Source organism: Ammospiza nelsoni, chromosome 4 (genome assembly GCF_027579445.1).
Source record: "Ammospiza nelsoni isolate bAmmNel1 chromosome 4, bAmmNel1.pri, whole genome shotgun sequence".
Lineage (NCBI taxonomy): Eukaryota > Metazoa > Chordata > Aves > Passeriformes > Passerellidae > Ammospiza > Ammospiza nelsoni.
In genome coordinates this window covers 22,203,671-22,228,863 of record NC_080636.1, presented here as the reverse complement: position 1 = coordinate 22,228,863, position 25,193 = coordinate 22,203,671, and the positions used below count along the sequence as shown (strand labels likewise).

The 25,193-nt window shown below is 36.3% G+C and overlaps 1 protein-coding gene across 1 annotated transcript in view; it reads right to left on the bottom strand.

The window, feature by feature from the left end:
* Nucleotides 1-275: 275 nt before the first annotated feature.
* The window catches only part of DTHD1 (death domain containing 1), a 62,558-nt gene continuing 37,640 nt past the window's right edge, over nt 276-25,193 (bottom strand). The window contains 12 exon segments of the mRNA XM_059471187.1: nt 276-571; nt 1,133-1,184; nt 4,447-4,690; nt 5,586-5,751; nt 5,906-6,195; nt 6,746-6,907; nt 7,757-7,998; nt 8,814-8,993; nt 9,635-9,928; nt 10,308-10,326; nt 10,453-10,577; nt 10,752-11,225. Coding sequence (XP_059327170.1) covers nt 276-571; nt 1,133-1,184; nt 4,447-4,690; nt 5,586-5,751; nt 5,906-6,195; nt 6,746-6,907; nt 7,757-7,998; nt 8,814-8,993; nt 9,635-9,928; nt 10,308-10,326; nt 10,453-10,577; nt 10,752-11,225 — 2,544 coding nt within the window.

Sequence of the window (25,193 nt, the reverse complement as noted above, 5' to 3'; positions counted from 1 at the left end):
ATGGGCAAACAGTTAAAATCCTCAGAAATCTATGCAGATCAGTCTGTAATTATTCATACCTATATATTCAATATCTGACTTTTCCATATAAGAAATGTTCACTTTTATCAAACAAGGACATGGCTATTATACTTTGCTTATTAAAGAGGTCGCAAAGTAACAAACAGCCGTCTCCTGACTGATATCCCTGTCACTTGTTCATCCAGAAATATGGAAATATTCATACACTTAACAAGAAAGAAGATAAATTGGGCTGTGAGTTGCCACTGATTCTCTCAGGCGAACACCTTATTTTGCCACTTTAAATGAAGTTCTTCTGAAAGATCACTTCTGCCACTCTTCTGCAAATGCTGAGACAAGATCTGCTGTTTATCAGCTGACTTTGGAAGGGTCTTTTTGCAGCAGCAAAGCAGCTCATACATCTGGTGTGTTAAATTATCAGGGCCCTTCAGCCTAACAAGCTGAAACATGCTCCGTCGAACAGGTAAACTTAAAGCAAACAATGATATATTGTCTTCTGCAAGCTCTTGTGCATGCCAGAACAGCAACTTGTCCCATAGGGCCTCTGAAGGGCAAAAATTAGTGAAGTAAGAATAAATCTTCCTTTTTTTTTTGAAAAGCTTTTTAAAGCTGGAGCCTTGGTGGCTAAACTCCCCAGCTAAATAGGGAGTGTTTTATACTTTGATGGAAACATCATCTCATTTCATTTCCAATGCCATTTTTGGTAACTGCTCTGCAGTATGAATTGAATTTAGTCAAGAGCAGATTCAGCAATGATCTATAATGGTGGAACTGAATGGGGAAAGTTAGCAATGAAATAAAAGAGTTTCAGTATTTACTGCAACTGATTCATCAATTACCCTGGAGCTTTCCAGTACAAACTGGATTTCCTTATACACAAAACTATATGCTGTTCAAGCATCCTGCCACAACAAGAGCTGTTACATTTCCTGGTAAACAGATCTCTTTTCCTTTGACTACCTCTTAACATAGTAACTATTTCCTTTCTGAATATGGCATTTTCAAGTGTCAGCAACAGCTGAAACAAGCCCTGGAATTAAAAAAAAAAAATAAGCAAGCATAGGTCTTTTTTATATTGATATAATTTAATGGTTGTTTTCTTACCTGATGAATCAGAAAAAAAATCTTTTTGTTCTTTGTGGACAGTGGATCAATTTTTCATGCTTTTAAAGAAAATGTATTGGGGAAAGAGAAATGATGATGAATAAGAGGTGAGGCATATGATTTGGGAGTGGATTGCAGTAAAATCTTGGGGGTTTAACTCTAAGCATTTTAATTTTTTTCTACTTAGAATATTTTTGTATTATTAAAAACAATTAACACCATCAACAGGTATAAAACAGTATATAGCTATTAAAATAAAGAAATTAACAAAATTTTCATCTATCAAGGGGGTGTTTATTATCTCTTATAAAAAGTTTATCCTTCATGCAACTTTAAAAAATATTTGATTAATAGCATTATGCCATAAGTGATATATATAAACTGGCTGAATAGAAAATCTGTGTAGAACCTTCCTAGATGTTACAGATTCTGATTTTGAATACTGCATTAGCTTATTCTTCCTTTCAAGGAAAAGAACAATTTCTAGTTATGCAGTAGTTGTGAGGTCAGGTAACCATATTGTATTTGTAGCTATAGTTATTCATTTTACATAGTTCATTTTTTAATAAATCATCATGAAAAATCATCAAAATTCAAAAGATAAGTTCCATGAGAAAGTAGAGAGTTTTTCCTCTTTCTTCTCTAAACACTGGAGAGAAAGAAAAAATACTTTGTCTTGTTTTACCTCTGGCTGAGAAAGATGAAAGTCTTCTGGGCTTTAGTTTCCTACTGCATATAGAACAAGAAATTACTTTCAAAAGCACTGAGCACAAAGAGAGATTAGTTTGTATGAAGTGAAATTCAGATTTTTTTGTTTGAAAATGAAATTATCCTCTTTCAGTGCCCATGTTACTTTTCATTCAGTTGTATTACCTGGATGTTTATTCACAGCTCTCCCAAGGAAATTTTCCTGAGTTTTATTCACTGATCTTCTGTTTTTCATTTGGGAATTAAGAACATGAAATTCGGACTGGAAAAGTTATTGTTTTCTTTCTGATATACTGAGCATTATGGAGCTTATCTTAATCATTTCAATAACACAGGCTTTAAATATTGTTCAATATTTGGAGTGTCTCGAATGTACTGACCTGCACAGCCATAAGGTCAATATATGCATAACCATTATCTATTGTGAATTAAACAGCTTTTCATCAGGCCTGTACACAGTCATCCTGGGAGGTGATTTCAGCGCACACAGGGTGCACACATCACGCAGTGCCTGGCAGTGCAAAACCATCCTGTGCTGTACTGCTCTGGAGACCTTGGGGCTTGGACTAGGAGACCTGTAAAGGACCCTTCCAACCCAAGGTATTCCATGATTCTATGATCTGAATCCACCTCGTTTTTGCATGATTCTACAGCAATTCTGTCATTGCATGTGCCCCAGTGTGAAGATAGAATGACGTGACTGAAAAACTTTCAGAATAAAGGGAATATAAAAGCTCTTCCAGAAGGGGGCGTTGCTTTTCTTCCAAGACAGCTTTCTCTTCGTCTAATGATGCATTTGTACTTAAAATTTTTTCATTCACTAATGAGAATTTACCACCTCAAAGGTCTGTGTTAGATTTTCAGAGTTATTGTAGATGAACTAAATTACCCATGCATTGACTTTAATGTGAACCACTTCATGCTACTTAATGTTAAAATTGTACTAAAAATTATGAGAATTGAAAATCAGTATTGTCTAAAAATAGTGTAATAATATACAATGCATTAGATCTAAAACAGCAAATTGCCTTTAAAGATTAGGTGTCTGTGGCGAAGTGCTAAATTCACCCATAGTTCAGCTGCACTGGCATGTGGTCCTGCTGTTCTGGTCGACAGATTAAGCAAAACACTCTTAGCTGTGAAAGCAGTTTTCTAGTCTGGAAGGCCCTTCAATTAGCCATGCAACTGCCTTTCTGAAGCAGGGAATAACATGCTATTCTGCTATTAGACATTCATTAGACATAAAACTTCAGCAGAATAGTAATTTCATAATGTCTATATGTATTACAGCAATCTATTTTTGCAAAGAATTCCCAGCCAGTAACATTGATGTGCTCTGTCAAATGGACCTCTCAGACATGACCAGACTCTAGTAGCATATTAAACAGGACAGACAGAAAAGGAGAAATTAATCTTTTACCTCCTTAGCCCACTGTGTCACATAAATACAAAATATTCAAAATCAGTAAATATGAACACACATACTTGACATCAAAACTTAATGCCCTCTCTCTGACTTGTGTTGAACAAAATAGGTTAGAGGAGCAGGCGTTTTCTATTGCTGAGGAAAGAAAAGCACCATTAATAGGAATTATTAGTGCAAATCAGGTTACTTCTGTAGAAATATGTTTAAAGTAAAAACTGATGTGAATGTTTGCATACAAAGTAAAACAACAGTATTTTGACCACTGTCAGCAATATATTTGTAAGTGGATAATGAAGTCATATACATATAGAAAATGGGTTATGATTGTACAGTTACTGCCTTCTTTACAAAAGAAATTTAGATTAGAATTTTACAGAAATGAGTGGAAACGTAGTAGTCAGAATGGTCACCTTCAAAAGGCTCATCTGTCTCTGTCACAACCAAAATCAGACATTCCAGATTATTTTAACTATCATCTGGAAAAACAATAAATTGAAAAATGTGTAAAGACAAATTCAAAAAGAGAAACATGCTACTATTTATCACCAGAGATTTAGACCAAGTGTTTCTGTAGATATTTTGATATCAAAATGTATGCAACTTTGATAGTAGTATTTTAGTGGCAGCATTTTGTGCAACATAGTGTGTTGGTACATAGGCTCTTTGAAAAGTTTACAATGAGATTTCATTGCAGGAATATTAAAGATTATTTTATGTGGCATGAGCTTTCACCAGAGATGGAGATAATTGCCCACATGACTGTACTGCAGAGGCTAATCAGGAATAATGGAATAATCAGGTGACGAGTGGAAGACAGGTTACACAAACCATTTAATGATCCTATAATTTGCAATTCTGTGCTCCCAAGACAATGAAACAAGAATGATACACCTGAAACTCCAGTAATAATTTCACAGTGCTATAATAATTTCTCCCTTCCAGCTGGGGAGATAGTTGGGTGAAAATTTTCTGCTAGAATTTTTTCCATGCTTATACTTGTGTGTGGGTCCTTCCCCACAGCTAATAGAAATTCTGAGAATGTTTGTACATTGATGATGCACCAGAAGTCTATCAGTGACTTCTGTGTTTATCTTTAAATCAAAAATCATGCCAAGATCCTTTTTCTAATAAATGTAAGGTAAGGAGGAAAGGGAAATGTCTCTAATATTATCAGGTGAGAAACACACCTTTGGCAATGTTAATGCTAATTTGCACAGTGGAGACTGGTGTTGATATTCATCATATGGTAAGGTTTGTTCCCATTTCTTTGGTATCATCTCTCTGGTAATTTTATAAAACACTGCTGTTCCTTTGTAATGAGGTGAACTGTGGTTACCAAATTCATCCCCTTCTCTAATTTGGAGCTCCAGCCTTGGTTGTCTTTGTGAATAAAAAATCAGTCTGTAGACTTTCCTGAAGCTTCTCCATTCCCTGCAGTCCATATAATAAATTAAAAAAAATATTATCCTGAATTTAGATGCATGGCATCTAAAATAATTCATTAGCATGAGTCAAGTAAAGGTAATCATATAACATTTGGTTGTTCATTGATTGTTCTTTATCATTCCTATTACTTTATTGAACATCTGAGTTCAGCCTGTTTCAGTAGTAGGCATATCTTTGTAGCTAGCTTTCTTAGCCCTTTAATAGTTGGCTTCAAGAATAAGTGGTGAAGGCAGTGCTGCAAGTTGAAAATCAAGGAACAGAAAAGGAGGTATGTACTTAACATAAAGAAGAATGAAAATAAAGGGGTGTTGTGAGTGAAATTAAAAGTATATGCTTTCTGGTTATTCAGGATGGATAGCTATGTGTAACAAAAAAATGAATGGCACAGCAGAGGGGTAGATGCATTTTTAGGCTTTCTAAATCCATTTATTTGATACATCTACAGACGCTGTCCTTTGTGTATAAAAGCAGACATTTCTCATGGTCTGGAGACTTCTCTTTTTGAAGAATATCCCTTTCTTTAGAGTACATTCAGTTTTCAATGGGAGAGTTTATGTACAAAATGTTCAGAGGGCCAAATATATATTTATATGTTCAATCTAAGACAGACAGAAGAGACTATATGCAAGTTAGGGTGAAAACCTTTCAGAGGCTTCTTCTCCCTTTTCCCTATAAGCAAGTCTCTGAATGGTGGCAACCACTACATGGATTTTTCTAGGCTGTTAACAGAAATGGCATAACTTTCTCTCTCATCACCTCAATTCACAGTGCAACTCACAACAGGCACTATTTTGCCTTGGTTTCTTCCTCAGTCTAAGTGAATTTACTTGGACAAAGCAGCAGACAGAAACCTGTCCTTTTAAAATAATTCTTAAAATACCATGTGTTTCTGAGGAACCAGGTTTCACAGAATTCACAAGGGTTTAAGAGATCATCTTGTCCAACTCTCCTGCTCAAAGGAGGGTCACCTGGAGCACATTGCTCAGGAGCTCGTTCAGATTGTACATTTTTACAGTTGGAGCGGTTTCCCATTAAGCTCCACATTCCTTTCTTTGACAAGAAACAGAACACTGAAATAACTTAACATTACGCACTAAATGTACTGTGAGTAACTTCAGTCTGCCTGTGTTCCCATACAGCCTTTTTAATAGCTGAGGTAATTGATAATGCCCATACACTTGCATGAATTATCTGCCTTACCTGAAGCAGAAATATTTCCATCAAATCTAAAATGAATCTGCTCTCCTTGTCTTAATGGGAAGTGCTGTGTAGGTTCTGGGGGACCAATATAACCTTCCTCATAGAGATTTTGAAGTTCATTGGTTAATTCTCTGAATGCAGACAGCAAAACTACTATTTTATATGGGTTTTCTCTTTTCTGATACAGTATCACATTAGCCGTGGTGCTACGGAGAGCTTCTTCCAGAGCCTGAGCAAAGAGGAGAAGATACCTGTTTTCCAAAAGGAATGCAAGGCAAATGACCACAAAGTTGTAGTAAGGTAAAAAAAAAAAAAAAAAAGGAAAGAAAATTAAATTTAAATGCTTTACTTAAAATAATTTATCAACTGCTAATAATTTTTTCTTAAAAATAATATGGGGCTCAGTCTCCAAGGAAACTTTTGCTACCTTCTTTCCATCTTTGTTTCCAACATATGAAAAGGTGGAAATTTGCTTGTGTTTGTAGTGTAAAGTATGTTGACTATGTAGATATGATTTCAAATACACATGAATTTTACATGAAAGGAAGATAATATTTCATAATAGGAATTTAAAAAAATATGCCTTTTTAGTTAGAGAGCTAAATCACAGTTGTCAGTTAAGACTGATAGTTGCATTTCCTTTTTCAAGGTTCTATATACTACATTGTGTACATTCTATAAATGAAAAAGGGGTTTTTTTGTAATTGTGAGCAACAAATCTAGGAGCAAGTTAATGGTTAAAAATTGATGGTTTCTTAACACTACTAATTTCCACTTATTTGTAAACACAGAATTAAATATTTCAGTGAATAAAATTTTGTTAAATTATTCATATATTATCTTTCTAAATGCTCATTTAGTTCAAAAGATACAAGCCCTTTCTGTGCATTCTGGATAATGACATCATCAAACACCTTCCACCCCTCTTCATTTCTACGACCTAATAATTTCAAAGTATCACTGAGATTGTCCACACTTTTTCTCACAGAAGTGCTCACAGCCCTGGAAAGCCAAATAATTATAGGAAAAATAACATAAAAATAGTTATGCAGAAAGAGTAAGCTTGTGTTTGTAGCTGTTTTCCCCTCTGCTGTCCTTGATGACTTTTTCTGGCTTATTCACCTTGCTTAAAATCTGTGTTTGGAGAGATAATTCAGAGTATGTGAATGATATAATTATTTAGAGGTTTTTCCTTCAATTCTCCAGAAATTGCTGAAACATAGAAATCATCTTTTTTTTTTTTTTTTTTTTTTTTTTTTTTTTTTTTTTTTTTTTTTTCCAGGAGTCCCCATGTTTAAATGTTTTTTTAAGACATGCCAAAAAGTTTTAGAAATATTGTACTGCATACTTTTGAAAAATTTGGACTTTTATCTAGTGCATAAAATTGACCTGCTATAAACCCTTGTGCCATGCATGTTGATTCAGGCAACCATTGAAACATGTAGAAGTAAAGATGAAAAAATTCAATGGTCAGACTCAAATCAACTTGGTGTGAACACAGCAGATCTAAGTCATGTCTATTCTTTGTGTTCAATTTTTGACATTGGTGAACATGTCTGAATATTTATTGGCGAAAAAACTTCATACAGTCTTCATTCTGACTCCTGCTAGAAATGTAGTGGTCACCATATTTAAAGAATAAACATCAAATACTGTATTATTTTTTCTGGTGAAACTATAGCATGAAAATTTTGAGAGCCGGCTCTAGTGTTTCTAACAAAGCCCATAGGTATTGCAGTCTATATAAAAGAACAAACATCATTTTAATACAAGAAGTCATGAATCAAAATCTGTTAAAATTAATTGATTTTGATGTTTTAAAAAACGGTGAATTTGAAGTGAGGGTATTACTGAGGATGGCATGCTGCAGCAACCCTCTTTACTGTAGCACTAACGGCTCTTGCATCTTCTGTCTCAACCCCTTGCCTTTTTTTGTCTGGGATGGGAGGACAGGGTAGAGTAGTAGTGACTGAGCTGTTAAAAGGTTGGGATGAAGGATGCTGGACATGAACCAGTGCACTCATAGATATCACTGAGTGATACATATAATGTCTTGCTTTCAGTGCTGAAATTGATGGCTCATTTGGCTGAATCTAAGTGTAGAAAGAAATTGTATAATCAGCTTGCAATAAAAACCCCTCTTCTATTACATGCCTGGATTTTTTTCACAAAAATTCGTTTTACAAAATTGGTTTATCTTTTGGAGTTGGCTAGGCTATCACAGAAGAATCAGACTCCTCTTTTTAACCCAAGAACAACCTTACCCAAATAACAGCACTTTATACAAAGCTCAGAAAAATGCTTGAAAGTCATCAAAACTTGGAACTTCTATTGCCTAAAATATTTATATGATTTTGTTCCTGATTTGAGTTCGAGTTTTGAAACTCATGACCTTCCTCAGATTGTGAAAAATTTCTGAGATTTTTCTAATCTGTATTTTTTCATAATTTTAATTTCTCCATACTTCCAAATTAACATCTTAATGGGCAAAGGGAGAAACACAACTGAAACACAATTTGAGACTATACTCAGCCTAAGACTAATATATGATAAAAACCTTTTGTTGCACTTGCTGGCACCAAGGAGAGAAATGGTGAGAAAAATGAGTCAGGTGAGAGAAATTAACTTGATCACTGCACCAAGCAATTAAAGTTTTGAGTTGACACATCTTCATTGAAAATTACTATATTTTCTGAACTATATCAAACAAGGGAAGATAGATTTTTTTTTAGCTAAAGATATGTGGTTTTAACAAAGCTGACAGGAAATCTGCATGTACAGGATGTGAAGCTGCAACCACTTTTTGTAGACTTCTGATATTGGAAGAGATTGCACTTTAGGATTATTAGCATACTCACTTCAGAACTGATCAGGCTTATGGAACAAGTATCACCTATTTCAAGCTTACCTTTAACTGCCTAGGTGCCAGAGAATTGAATGTTTCTGAATGGTAACAGAAAGAGATTTGAGAATCCACGTTCAGCTTTTGTAAGAGTCCTACCTTTGGAACAGTAAATGTTTCCTTCTTTAAGCATGACAACAAAGAAAAAACACCCAGATGATAAATTTTTACTTCTGCAAAGCTTTCCTGATTAAAGAGAATGTGAGGTCAGAGTATTGGAGGGAAAGGAAGCTGTGTTTCACAGTTTGAGAAGGTAACATTCTCCACAGAGCCAAGCATGAAATGAAAATAAATTGACTATTATTGCCACCTGCATGCCCAAGTACCTTGTGATCTCTAGTCATCATGTGATGTTATTCATATTCCAGTGTATGATTTCAGTGAAATTAAATCAAATTATAAATTGGGTGATTAATCTGGTCCAATACAACACTTCTGCATTTAAAAACTGTTCATTTGACATAGTTTGTACTTATTTATACTCACGGAATTATGTTATTTTGTTGTGATCTAAAAGCACAGTAATTCCTCCTAAATTTTGCTTTTATCAAATAATGCAATACATTGCTCTTATTTACAATAATAATGAAACATTATTCAACCATTAGTGTTGTGGGATCAAGCATTTGCTTAACATTGTAAGTGAAAAAAAGAATGTTAGTAAATACTGGTTTTCAAATAGAATTAGTGCTTGAGAAAGTAGAAAGTTCTGTTTAATCACACATAGTGGGCAATATGATTTAATAATGACAACTTTACTTGAAAAACTCCAGAGACTTAACTGGGAAGCTCAAACTCTGCTTTTGCAATCCTTCGATGAGAGTTACCTTTTGGTTTCCTTAGGATCCTTGTAAAGAAATAGGAGTTAAGCAGTTTGACTGGAAGTTGGTATCAGTCACCTTCACCATAATCTCCTGATAATTTCCTCTGAAGCATGAAGTAAATGCGATTGCAATGTTAATAGGGAAAAGTGGTTTTTCATAATCATAACATTCCATAGTGATGACATTGCTGACCAGCTCCTCAGAATCATCCACCACCAAGGAACTAGTGTCATTGAGTGTATTACACTTCAGATTCTCCAGAACAATTGCAGGGGCTTTAATAAAACAAACTATTTCCTAGGGTTTTTTTCCCACTCTCTTTGACTAGAAATATATTTTAAAATTGTTTTTATTTTGAGTGGGGTAGCATTTTGTATTTTTAATTAAATATTTCAATGTAATGATGCGCTATAATGAAGCATAAGAAGACAATTCAGAAAAAATATTTTTAAGAATAAATGAGAAAATAATGAAAAATTTTATGCTTAGTCTGTTTCAGAACAGCTTATAAATTACTGTAAAACTGATGAATTGTGGTCCTTTCCTACTAATTTCCCACAATTTGAGGATTATTGACTTTACTGGCTGTGACTCAGTCCCTCTCTGGCATAAAAAAAATTATCCAAATAGAAACTTAGGGTTTACTTTAGACCAAAGGGAAAGATCTTCATTGCACATGTTCAAATTGTAAACTGCTGTTATGTGTACAACCAGCATCTGTTCAGTACATGTATATTGTGTTTCTGTACCCACACGTTTATAAATTAATAAGCAATAATTATGTACATGTGTTCCTAAAAAAAGGAAGAGTATGTGCTTACTCTTTGTTCATCCAATATCTAGATTTTTGTACTTCTTCTGAATCACTCACAGAAGGATTCACATCTGGAAGATCATAAGTTTGTGCTGAAGATGTGAAGGTACTTAGGTAATTTCTAAAAATCTCCTTTTTAAAAATTTATTTTACTGTCTTCCATTTTCTCTGTCAATTTGTGGTCTTCACTTTCTAGCCCTTTTAAATTGTCCCTGACTACTTCCTTTTTCTTCTGTTGAAAAGAATTCATGGTACTTCTGTCATAAATGTCCTTCAATGTCCCAGACAGAATATCTTCCTCATTGCTTGTGAGAGCATCCTGAAAAGCCAGGTCTGGAGCTTTTCAGTAACAGAGCTACCTCCATGAAGTTTTCCACTGCGCTCTTTTTTCTCTGTAAAAGAGACAATCACTAGCTGGTGTTCACCATCTTCCTTTTTCATTGGAGACTCTCTGCTGGTGTCTTGTTCTTGAGCAGATTTGTTTTCAGCTAAGGATACAATTGTCCCCACAGTTTTAATTTCACTTGTGTGGGTTTGATTGACATTTTGACTTTCTGTCTTGTTCAGAAAGGGCTTTCTTTGGAATTGCTGTCTGGAACTGGAAGATGCTTGCACAGAGTCTGTTGCTTCTCCTTCCGAACAACGCACATCTGTTTCTCCAGAAAGATTTTCACCAGTCTGGTTCTGAGAATCACCATCTTGTCTGCAGCTTGCAGCATAAAATTTATTTTCTGCCGCTTGAAGGTGTGAGATTGTATTTGTCAAATACTCTTTCACTTTCTGCAGATAATTATAATTCCATTGTATTTTTGGGAAAAAAAACCCCAAAAAACAATTGCATTTTGCTATGAAATCTAGACAAAAATGTGAAAACTATTATACGCATATTTATTGAATTCCATATAATCGCATAGTACCATCCAATACATGAAGCACACTCTATTTCCTGGCTTCCATTTAATGTTTTTGCATATATTGCTATTCAGGTGAAGTCAATTTCTAAGGAACTGAATAGAGACAAGTACATTTTTGTACTTGTCTAAGAACAATTGTGTGTATTTGTCAAAATTTTACTCTGGCAACTCTAATGAACACTTTTCTAATGATCAGACTCTAGCTAAATTCTTAATGACAATCAATCCAAAGCATGGTATTGATAAAATATAGTCAAATCAATTTGGGAAGACCTTTAAAATTAAATATTATATTTCCTAAAATTGAATCATGTAAGATTCTAATGCATAGATCTCTAGCAAGGCTGTTATACATGGACCTAATTTTAAATTCAGACCTTAGAAGCTCTGAATTTTGCTATGAAGAAGAGATGACAGCACAAAACCACCAACTCACATATAATACAAGCTCAGAAATTTGTAATATCCAGTTACAGGAATGGTGAAGATTGCCCTTGCATGTAATTAAAACCACTTTGTGAAGAAGAATGCACAAAAAGCACACAACCAATATGTGCCATTCATGTACGATTTTATGTAACTTATATATTCTTTGATTATATTTCTTATCTTGAACCTTTTCTTAGAAATTATTCCAGATATTCTCTCAAAGGATTTAAAATTTATTACTTAGAGCTCTTCCAGCATTATATGCTGTCAGCCCCTATAACTGTAGAGATATCTTGACTAGTTAGATATATTGGAAACCATGGAAAATTTTATTTCTGTGCTGTATGAGATCCTGGAAAATTCTGTTTTGCAGGTTAAATCTCATGAAAGTCAATACAAATAAGACAATAGACATCGGGTACAGTATGGTGGGCTTCCACCTCCAATGTACAGGTACAAGGAAAGAAAAACAGAAAGGGCTGATGCAAGTCTTACAGGAAGCCTTTGACTTAACATTCACTTTTTTAACAACATCACATCAGGTAACTAATACCACAAGGTTTTCAGCTTGGAAAATAATTCTATTAGGAATGCCATCATATATCAATTATACGTCTCTCATCTCTATTGACATCTGGTTAATTTAAACATACAAAAAGTACAGGTCAGAATAGACTTTTCTTATTAAACTTGGGGGAAGGGAAAATGAATCTTGCGATTTCAATGGGGACTAATAAAGGGATCTTTGGTGCATGTCCCTGCCCTTGATGGCATGCCATGCCTTTTGATGGCTTTGACTTTGGGAAAGATTTCTTCTTTTTTTTTTTTTTTTAATGTATCCATGCCTTGTCCCTGCTAATTTCCCCTCCATGTTGTTTTTTTTCATTGACTTTTTCCCCTGCTTTTGCAACATCTGTGAGCTTAGTTTTGGTGCAGTTTGATCTTTTGCACTGCACCTGATATAATCCCCGTCATTTTCCTGTTATCACGAAATGTTGAAAGCGAAGGGAGACGACCCATCCTTGTTGATCAGCATCGAACTCCAGATTTATTGATCCAAAAGGCACATTTTTATAGCTGTTTTAATTAAGATCATACATATTGCAAAACTTGAGCTCACGATAGGCTACAGACAAACACTAACCCCTCCCTTTGTTTTCAATACCTGTGGTTTGTTATTGAATCCAAGATTTATTTTCTCACCTTGTTATGAAAGTTCTCAAGGCCTCCATGTTATTGAAGACAGGCTTGAGAACTTAGCTGTTTACAGAAACAGGCTGTGAGAATTTGCTCCTCACAGCTGCCTTTTAAGCCATTTCTGAGCAAAATTCTCCAACAACAAAATTTCTGAAATTTTCTTTTTTTCTTCTCCAATTGGAATTCCTTTGATGGTATCTCCATTCAAGCTTGTTTGTAAGTCCTTCTTTTCTTTTTTGGCCTTCAGTGGGGATCAATTTTGGCAGGCTTTGCTGCATGTGCCTGCATTTGATGGTGTATTTCCTGCCTGGATTTTGATGGCTTTGTCTTAGGGGAAGAGTTTTTTCTTTTTTTTGGTTTTTTTTTTTTTTTATGTGTCCATGCTATTTCTCTCATATCTTCCTCTCTTGATTGTGTCTTCCTTCTTGATATAATCCCGGGCCATTTTCTTATAGTCACTAATTTCCCCAAATTTCCTCAATTTTCTTTTTTTCTCCTCCAATTGCATTTCCTGTAATGGCATCTCCATTGCAGCGTTGCCGTCAGCACACTATATACTGCCGTGAACCGTACGCGACACCCGAATCAGTGCTGTGCGCTGTTTATTTCAAAAATCTGTCTCAGTACATTTTTAGGACAATGGAGACAACAGATGTGAACAGCTCGCTCACTCAAATTGAATGCCAAGGAAACGTAACCTTACAGCATAATATAAAGCCATCTCAGTCCAAGTTTCAGGCAATCACACATAGTGCAACAACATATTGACAATAATTCTATCTAATCATATGAAACACACCTTACTGTAGTTAACACAATAGGGACTTATTTTCTAACACAATGGCTCGTTTATGAGAGACAGAGCACAGAGATGCATTCATACTAACCTTCTAAAGATATACATTAAATAAACTTGTTGCAACCTAAAAGGGCAAATCACAGTGGCTTATTGTTCTATTTCTCACTTCTGCTCTACAGCTTAGAAAACTTTAATGCTGCATTAGCAATGTTCACAAATCTGCTGTCTGAGGCCTGTCTTTTTTACCATTTTCTCCAAACTCTCTAATTTTATGGATCCCAATATAGACATAGTACTTTTAGATGTGTTTTTTGGTTTTTGTTTGTTTATTTGTTTGGCATTTTGTTATGTTTTTATTTAATGTTTGTTTTGTTAGATTATTTCAGCGACTTTAAATCCCATAGTGAACACATCACCTGTTAGCTGTGATCTGAGAGTGCTGTGAATAGAATTACATAGTTTAGCCCAGCAGCCATATTCCTTCTTGTATTTGGAATCGAAACAGATGGGAAATGCTTTCAACTGAAAGGACTCTTTACTTCTCTGAAAAGCTTGATCAGAATTTTGCACTTTTTTTTTTTTTTTTTTTTTTTAAACTCTGATGTCTCCTCAGGGATTCTAATCTCAATTTTAAGAGTAAAATAATATCAGAACAATTTTATTAGTGGCCCGTGGAAGTAGCTGGGCGTGAGGACAGGATCACTTGAGCTGGATATTTTCCTGGTTCAGAGCACGCTGGTGCTGTGCTGCTTTCCAGCGCGACCAGCAGGTAGGGAAAGGGACAAGGCAGCAGAGACAGCGTGGCAGGAGCTGCGAATCCCCAGGTCAGCGTCTGCAGGGCTGCTTCTCTCTCAGAGTCTCTGTGGTCCAGATGACCCCGAGGTGTTGGAAAGTCTCATTTTCCCAGCCCCGAGATCGAAGAAGGAATCAGGATTCTTCGGCTGTGGTTTTCAAGGCTGTTTATTTTCTGTTATCTGTAACATTCGTTTTCTGACCTGCTGAGGTCTGTCCCACAAGTCAGTCCGTGGCACACTGACCGCCCGTGGGGTGGTGTTATCTTTTTTTACTGAAAACTTTGTGTACATTATTTACAATAATTTTCCAATACCTATCACTATGTTGACAGTCTGCTTCTACCCTAAACCAATCCAAAGAACCAACCCAGAAGATGGAGGCTAAGAAGAAAGATGAAGGACAATGCATGCCCAAATCCCTCCATCTTAGCTTCTGAACCCCCATTTTAAAAAGCTCAAAATTCTACTTTTCCACCTTGTGACAAACTAACGATCATTCCAGTTAAACTCTCGTGGTTTGTAAGTCTTCACATGAAGTTGGTAATTTTCTCCATGGGTTAAAATCAAAGCCACAGGTGCTTTTGACTTTGTGCCAAGGTCTCTGAGCCCCGGCCAGGGGCTGGAGACATGCAGATGTCCTGGGTTGTCTCCAGCTGTGAAACTGGGCTGGATGGCTGCATTACATTTCTTCAGATGATGTAGACAATTGGCTGTTGAATCTTTCTTTTGAATTCTTCCTGTATTTCTCTCTTTTAAAGATAACCTGAATTTACTTCTCTCTAGGATCTTCTGAATAAACATGAGTATCTGAAGTATATTACCAAGTGAAGTAACTCTATCACAAGTGGCATTATTTTGATAATTTGCCCTAATCACATGAATGAGAGTAGTCAAGTAATTTTTCAGCAAGCTGAAATGCAAATTATTATTAAGAAGGTGGGTATTTAATGTTGCATCTTTTTTTTTTCCTCCCTCTGAAACATTGCCTTACTTTTTAAAAATGCCTGTGGTGTTCTAGGTGTTGCAGTAGATGGGAAATAATGGTGCTTTTTTGCCAGCTTTCCTCTTCTGGTGAGATTGTAATTCCTGAATGCCTCCTGATAAACAGAGAGCTGTCAAAATCTTTCTTTCTAAAGATTTCTTGGAATCCCTGTGACTGTAGTGGCCAAAACAAATCAAAAAAACGCTTTGCACTAGTACAAATTAGTGTCTATGGAGGTCCCTGCATGGAGAAGTGGCTTTATGGTGCAATTAAGTGCCTTTGTGAACTCCTTTTTTTCTCTTTTTTTCTTTTTTTTTTTTTGTTTCCTTGCTGTGCAAGCTTTTGGTGATAAAATTGTCATTATGATAGGAAAAGGTGTTTTAAAGACGTTTTTGAACCTTGTGCCATCAAAAGAATACTATAAAACTAAATGAATAACCAACTTGAAGTGTCTCAGTAAAAATAATAATAATAAATGTACCTTATGGACATTCAACAAGGAAGGACAATCAGCAAGATGCCAGCTGAACACAGCCAGTGAAACTTTTAAAATGTGTCTCTGGCAGGTAATTACTGTAGCTCAAGTTCCCAAATAAAGAGCTTGTCATGTTTCTTGCTCTTTGCCACCAGATATTTAGCATCAATTTGCATCTGACACAGGGTGTCAGATTGCAAAGCTGATTTGCGTGGTGTCTCAGTCACTGAAGCACTTTCTCTGTTTAAACATTGATGCTTTCCTCAGAAAATATTTATTCTTTGGATTAAGGGAGGGTCCTTCCGTTTGTACTACCATGTGCTTTTTATCTCTTTGATGATACTGTGTCCTATTGCAATGCTGCTAAAGCTTGGGAAATGACCATAAAAAGACTCAGAAGCATTAGTTTGATGAGGAAAGTGGAAGGAAATGAGTAGTGCTGGTGTTGGCTACTGTAAGAACAGCCAACCAAGCAGTAGCAACCCCTCTCCTGGGCAAATGGAGAAGCAACTTCCCTGGACAGCAATGTAGTAAGAGTGATTTATAGGCAGAGAGATTCTAAGTTTAATAATAAGAAGAAATACTCTGAGCCATATAAATGGCACTTGATGTTCATGAAAGACAGTTCCAATGCTGATCTATCACACACCACGGTCAGCCTGGAGGCAGGTCCATGGAGCCATGCCAGTGCATCACAGCTGGACTTGGACACTTTGATCACAGAGCAGAGGTACCTCTGCAGCTGCACAGGAAGCCCCGCCACTCCTATGCCTCCTTTATTTACAACCAGATTCTGGTGTTAGGAAAAAAGGGAAAATCACCTCTCCTTCAAAAAAAGGAACCTTTATTAAGGCCCTGCAAAGGCCATGAGTTATTTTCTGTTAACCTTTTTGAGGTACAGGACCAAGCCTTGATCAGCTTCAGGTTCCTTTGAACACCTTTGCTGCCATTACTCATCCATCACACCACTGCATCTCTGTACTTAGTAGATTATGGGCTTAATTTTGGAAAATCCAGGTGTGTTTTGTAATTTTGTCAACAGGCAATCAGCTTTGGCTGCAAATACTGTTCCTAAATGTGTGCCCTGATGGGAAATGGCTTTTTATGTGTGTTTTCTCCTTTGACTTGTCAAAGCTTAATCAGTGGTCAATTCTTATGAATAGGGCACTGAAGTTTCTGATGAAAGAAACAGGTTGTGCTCCAGCTGCTTCTTTGAAGTACTTTACTCTCTGGATTATTGTCAGACCTTCTGTAGGGTCAGGAGAAGTTTTGCTGCTCTTTGCACAGTAACTAATTTCTGCCAAGCACTGTGACATGTTACAGAAAGCCATGTTTGCATCTGTGGAGAGTCAAATGGTGAATCAGCTATATGTTCTTGACAGAGAAACCTATAGGTTGTGTTTCCTTCTGCAAGTGGGTGTTGAAGAGAAAGGGAGGTAAGATAAATGCCAGTAGGTGAGCACAGCCAATGGTTTTAGAGAGGATGAAAAGCAGGATAGCAGTTGTGTTCCTTGGGTGCTTCTGAAAGAAATAATTGCTGCCTGCATTGCATAGTATATATCCACAAGATTAGTCCTGGTGTTGGCTGTCTGATACTGAAAACAGACTGTACCTTTTGTCGCTGAGTGTGTCAACCATTTCTGCATTTTCCCTGAACAAATAGAAGGTGTTTAGGCAGAGTTGAGATCTGTGTATGCTCAGTTCTTTTTAAGGTTTTTTTTAGCATAAGTCAGGCAGCTTTGAGCGATTCTCCTTTGACTCATTAGCTGTCAAAAGAAAATGGAAGGCATAAAACTGTTTCTTTCAGAGAAGAGGAGAGTAGCTGCAATACAATCTTCCTCCATATGGAAGCATCCTTCACATCAACCCAGGCTTATGCATAAGCAAGCACTGACGCATAGAATGCATATCCACCTTGAGTCCTGGGGGCAGTTTTGGGCACCTCAATACAAAAAAGACATTGAACTGTTACAGAGTGTCCAAAGAAGGGCAACAAAGATGGTGAAGGGCCTTGAGGGAAGCTGTGTGAGGTGTGGCTGAGGACACTTGGTCTGGTCAGCCTGGAGAAGGAAGAGGAGACTGAGGGGGGACCTCAGTGCGGTTACAGCTTCCTCTAGAGGGGAAGAGCAGGGGCAGACACTGATGTCTGCTCTGTGGTGACAGTGCATGACCCCAGGGAATGGCCTGAAGATGTGTCAGGGTTCAGGTAGAATATTAGGAAAAGGTATTTTTGCTCAGAGGGTGACTGGGGAGTTGAACAGGCTCCCCAGAGAAGTGGTCACAGCATTGAGCCTGACAGAGTTCAAGAGGAGCTTGGGGAATACTCCTGGGCACTGGGAGTGATTACTGGGGATGGAGCTGTGCAGGGCCAGGAGTAAAACTTGATGGTCCCTGTGGGTCCCTTTCAACTCAGTTTACTCTGTGATATTGATAAGAAGACAGGAAAATATATGAAGAATAATAAATTTGTGTAAACGTGCTGGTTTCAGCTGGGCTAATTTTTAATTTAATTGTAAAAGACATTTGAAATCATCCAATTCAACCATGCTAAATAATAAAACATCATTTTTTATATACACAGATGATGGTCCTTATATTTTATATATATATGCTTTATTATACTCAATGCAGTGATATGTATATTATGAAAGAGGAAAGTCAATCTTTGTGTTTGAGCTTTGGTGTAGCAAGTCTTAAGGTGGCTCTATAGCAGTGTGCCAGCCAATGTTGTGCTGCTTGTTACATGGCTTGAATGAAATTATTTTGATGCAGAAGTTTGGAGCTAAAAAAGACAGTCTCTGGCTGGCAGGAGGCAGTTCCTGGAGGAAAAAAATGAAAGGGTGAGACACAATTACAATTCAAAATTGTCTTAATTAGTTGCATGAGTGATTTGAAATCAGTGAGATGAAATTTAGTTAAATTCAGGTGCTCAATACATGGGGGTAGGTGTGTGTTTGTAGACAGGCAGGGAGCATTAAAAATACAACATGATGAGTTACTGACTGGGTGATGATCTTATAATAGATCACAAACTAAATAAGGATCTGCAAAAGAGGAATGAATCTAATTCTGGGATTTATGAACAAGAAGATGAGGCATAGGAAGCAGGAGGTGAAGCCACTGGTGAAATAGAAGCTCTGGTTCTGTACACCATGATTTAAAAAAGAAGGTTGCAGGAGATTCATAAAAATTATTAGATATTTAAAGATCAAAGGGCATGATCTTCTGGTGATATAAATCACTTCATACTCAGAACCTCCCAAAGAACTGAACTGATTCACACCAGCTGAGGAGCTGATTAAATGACTTATTTTTTAAATTTTCTTGCTAATCTAACCTTAACAGCAGCAATTTACATTAAGTTCTCAGTGACATCAGGTTTCCCTCAGGGCTTACAGGAAAGAATTATTTGAGTGTCATAATTTAACTCTCTCTTCTTTCATTTTTATCTTAAACTGAGCTATAGATTTTCTTCACTTTCTATTTTAGCATTATTTATAAATGAACACAGTTAAAATGGAAAAGAGAAATAATTTTTAAATACAAGACACAATTAACCTCTGAACCTTACTGTCTCTTGATATCACCACTGCCAGAAGCTTAATAGGATCAAAAGAAGGGTAATAGATAATGAGAAAGTCTCCTGATGTATCAGAGAAGATTAAAATAAAAAGACTGTAGGAAGGAAAAAAGAACAAAAAGCTATGGACTTCAAAAAAGAAGGCACCTTTCATATATCTGGATGGAGGAAGCTGGTTTCTCAAAGCTCATGTGCTCCTGTGGTTGCCCTTAGTGGGCTTGTCTGACTTTGAAAGATCTCCTGTTAACCCTTGTCATATGGAGGATGAGTCTGGCAATGGTGCTTTTCCTAATCTGATTTCTGTGCTCCTGCAGCTAACCTCTGTGAAGGTGACTTGAAAGGGCTATTTAAAAAGGAAACAGCAAAGAAAAGGTTCTATTTTTGTCTGTATATTCTTGTTTGCCTGCTGAACATGGTCTGTTGTTTCAACACTCTTTATGTAGTTATGTGTTTAATTTCTCTTATAGGCTGAATTGAAGAAAGGTTTCTCTAAGGTTTTACCTAGGAAAAGGTGGACATCAATAAAGAAAAATGACAAAAGAAGAATGTAAAAGGTTGGGTACTTAGGTACAAAATTATAAATGACAATGCCTAGCTACAGCTAAAACCAGCAGGGAACATTAAGGACAGTAAGAAATATCTTTTGTAAGATTCAAAAATTATGCCAGCTACTGATGAAAATTTAGAATAAGAAGTGTTGGTTGAAAAGAGCCTAATGACAGATGGTGGGGAGAAAACTGAAATTTTCAAGACCTTTTTTCCTCACTATTCACAGGCAAACTTGTTCCCCGTGTACTGCCATAGTTTCCCCATGTACTGCCATAGTTTGCCATAAGGAGATGACAACCAAGAGGTGGGAGCAACAGGTTAGAGACTGGTCAGAAAAGCTGATTTTCTAGAAATCTGTGAAGGTTTTTAGGATTCACCTGAGGGTGCTGGTGTGGTGACTATGAGGCTGCTGTCTGTCATTTATCAAAACTCAGTCAGAAAAAACAAGACTTGGAACCACTGCCCTGCATTCTTAATGGATGGCTTTCTCAGGAAGGTTGTGCACTAGTCTGCTTGTGTGGATCTCAATGGAGTTGATTTAATACCATGATTAAATTTTTGTAGTTCTCTTTTGCCCCCAAGCCTACATGTTGCTCTATGGTGTTGCCAGTGACTCATTTCTAATAGCTTAATGCTGTTGGAGCAACATTCCAGTCACAAGATAAGTAAGCTTCAGCTGATTTCTCCTAGGAAATGTTATCTTCTGAAAGGAGAAACTAGTTTTTCACCCTTACTGGCTCTTTACAGTGATCCCCCTTAGATCCTTCCTTGGAATAAACAAATTATGTAAGAATTAAATAGACCAAAATGGAATGCTGAGAGGATTTTAACTTCTGCATTTTTTAAGGTGCAACTTAAACATCAGATGTGGGATGATTCTGATGCAATTTCAGCTTTATAGAAGTGAGAAGCAGTAAACTGAGTTGGATTTTTTGGTTGAATTTATAGATCCTATGCACATTTAAAAACTTTTCTGTAGCTTCTTTCACACTTTCTAACCTGAAAAGCCTTTCCAAGCCATTTCAACAGCATCACAAAATATTTTTGAATCATCTTGCAATTATCTGAGCAATATGTTCATTCTTCTTCTAGGTTATGGGAAAATCATGTCTGTCAAAACCCTGCTTTTTGGAATTTCCACCTTTCCTGTGAGACTGAGCCTAAAAATGTGATTTCAATAATTTATGATAATAGAGAATCTGGCCTAATCTATTTTTCTTATACATAGAGTAGAGTCTTTGTGTCATTTATGTTGTGGTCTTTCCTTAAAGCTTCTTGCAAATAAGTGTCCCAGGGCAGGGAAAAGAATGGGTTAAGCTGAAGGGAACCATCTGTTTCCATTTCAAGTATTATTTTAAAGGTTTGAAAACTTTGTAAATGTCATGGTTTTCTTTTTGTGGCCCTTAGCTGAATGGGAGATGTCATCAGATGACAATGAGCTTCAAGCTGCTTTCCTATTACTTTTGACAGGTTGTTCATTAAGCTATAATAAATTGATAGAACTGAGGGCTGCAAAAGGTCTGTGACTTTTTTCCAAAGATGTACTCTGTCTTGATTTGAAGGCCTTGGTACTTCATCATTCTTGCAGTTGAAAATTAGTTGAGTTTCCAGTTTGAATGTGTTCACCTTGACCTGTATTCCCTTGCTTCCTGGTTTTCCTGGAATGGCTCAGCATCCTTGTAGGTCTCTTCTTGAAAAGGTAGGCAATATGACTTAAATTTACTCATGGTTGTATCTTCAGTTTTGTGCCATGACTTTCCATATGTGGGCACCAGAACTGGAAGCATCATTTCCATTTCAGTGCTATCAATAAATGCACTGAAGTTTTCCCAGGTTCATATACTGAAGGAATGTAATAACCTTCCTTGCGTCTTTATAGCATTGAGAATAATGATAATTCTGTTTATCATTTATTTGTCCATTTTAACTCCAGATTAATTTAAAGTCATTGCTTTGACAATACACCTTTCACTCTGCAGGCATGATTTGCACTTTTTTTTCTATGGGTATAATGTGAATGTGATTTCATTAAAATATTTTGTGGGCTTAATTGTTTCATGTGCTGAATTACTTCAGATCATTCTATATAACTCTTCCATCTTTGCCTTTTATCATCCCACCTGTTTTTGTCAGCTGTAATTGTTCTAAGATTGCATTAGCCTTATTTCAAAATCGTTTATGAAAATGTTATATATTACAAAATCCATGCCAACCCTAAGGGTTCATATTAAAATTACTTGAGTTCCATAGTGTTTTTCCTTTCATGACTATTTCTAGGTGTTCGTGGGCCACTTTTTAGTTCACTTATTATGTGCTTTATTAATAAAGCATAGTGTTGATTTTTAGATCATATGATCAGTTGGTTATGCATAAGTCAAATACCCTATAAAAGTTTAAATATATCTTCACAGATATCTTTCTTTAAAGAAAATCTTGACCTCATCACATACGTAAATAAGATTTGGTCCATAAGGTCTGCTTTCTATAAAGTCATCATCCCTGGCTGTAATTATATCCCAACATTGGACTTAAATGAGAATTTTTCCATGTTAAATTGTAATCATGCTGAGTGTTTTACCTGCTTTTCCTAAATGTATAGGCACCAATTAGCAATCTTCTGAATTTGTTAAAAATATACAGCAGAGACAGTTACCTCGTTAGGAAGCTGTAGCCTGTCACTGAAGTGAAAGAAAAATTTTGAGCATGTTGTCAAAATATTTTATATTTTAAAAGGCTAATCTGGAGAAATTATTTTTGTCACGAGACCATTTTTAATACTGTTTTCATTGGAAGAAAAAATTAAATTAAGTACTATTAGTTAATAGTTAGTGTGTTTGCTTAATATGAGCTTAATCAAAGCATCTCCTCCTCTCAATGAAGTCCTTTGTCTCATGTAAATAAAGCAAATTAAATATAATTTATATCAAATCACTAGTTAAAGCACCATGACAAGACAGGAGGCAGGAGGATGATATAATTATTGGTTTTGTCCACATTTTAATGCCCCTTAGAAGTCAGACCAACCTGTGTATGATTGAAATTCAGAGCATGTGTCCTTGGTTCAAGGACAGACTGAGCATCTGGCAAGAGTGGCAAGCTCATTCTTTGTATTGGCAGAAAATAAAGTTGAATCTAAAAGCTTTAATCAGATAGTGGCAGGGAAATTCAGCACCTTATGGGTGAGAAGAAAGAGACAGAAGAGAGACATCATCAGAGGTGGCTGAGAGGCAGCCTGGAGCTCAGTGGAATGCCCAGTCCCCAGAGACAGCTGCAATCGAGCTGCAGCTGTCACATGAGTGAAGGAATTATCTAAACCAAGAGATTTGGTGCCTTATCAAGATAAAATAGATCACCAATGGAAAATCCTTAAACAAACAAGACCAGAGGCAAAGGAAGAGCATGGAAGAAGCATGTGTGGGGAGGATGAACCCAGAGCTCCTCCAGATCTGGAAAGGTAAGAGTATGAATAACAGGTTTCATTTTGTGGTAACAGAAAATTAATCTGGCTAAAATTCTTGATGGAAGCTTCCCAGCAGGAAGAGAAACAACCATACCCAGGTCACCTGTGTTCACCAGAACAAGGGGAAAGCTCTGATGGTGGTAGGCTGTGTACTTTGAATGCCAGGATGTGGACATGTGTATGTAGATGTCATGCTGGCATCAGGAAATGGTGTCCCCTAAAGCAGAGAGCCCACAGCAGAAAAGAGGGAATGATCAAAGTCTGTGCTATGTAATATCACTCTACATTTTACTTTATCTTCTGTGTTGCTCTATGTTCCAGGAGTGAGCAGACATACTTCTGTATGCCAATAATTATGATGTTTTTGATGATAAATTCTTCAAGGGCAACCATGTTCAACTTGAGAAATACATAGTTTTTCATGATTTATTAAAATATCCTGTTTCACTCATATGCACCTGTTTACTCTCTTTTTGTAACAACGGGGTGAAGAAGCAATCTTCAGAACTGTTGTGACAGTAAGGGAGTACCTTAATTTATTGCTAGATGAGGCTGGCAGATAACTCCTTCTTCACTGGGAGCAAGGGGAAAGCAGGAAAGGATGTGCATTTAGATGCTTCCAGAGCTAATCTTCTAAAACTTGAAGCATGAAAGCAATTAAACTCACTTCTGTCTTGTTTGATTGCAATTGAAATAACTCTGAAATAATTAAAAGGAGCATATTTTTTTTCAACCTGAAGCATTGATAGAGCAGCGCTCAAAAAAAGAAAGGGCATCAAGCAGAGAACATGAGCAGCAGTATCAGAATCAGAACAAGGTATTTTTTTCTCAGAATTTTCTTGTATTTCCTCTACACTGCTTATTAGATAGCAATGAGTATGTTATAAGGGTTATCATGGTATCCATGTGCACTATTACTTTCTGAATGTTTGATCTTATTTAATTGCCATCAGATGACATTGTGTCTAGAACTGCTTCAGAGTTAATTGTGCAGAGGGAGATGAGAGGATGTCACAAATATCTAGCAAGATCAAATACACCTACAATTTAACAAAGGTAAGTACAGTCTGTGAGCAGATTCTAGTTTACATTTTTGTGCCATTATTTCATTGCAAAATGACCCCATATATTACATTATATTTACCTAGTTAACAACAGGAGAAAAAAGTCATCACTATGCAATATACTTGTGGAACTAAGGTAGTGGAAAAAGAAGCAAAATAACCTTTGTCTCTAATTTACTTTAAGCCAAAATTTATTTTGTTTCCTTATTCTTCCAGCTTGCATTTTGAATTCAAATGACAACACAAATCATGCAGGGACAATAAGCTTTGTTAATCAGAAATGCAAAATAATATTTTGAAGTCATATAAGAAGCTTCAAACAAATATTTGAAAATAATTTTGTTTGTGCTCTTCTTTCTTCCTTACCAGTTTGGGACACAAGACAGAGGCCCTTTGAAGTCCATTTCAAAATGAGATTTGCAGTGCTTAGTTTGGTATCTAAGAGTCGTCGGCTTTGATAGAAGATCCCGCTTCAACAAATGACATTTGTTTCACTAAATAAATG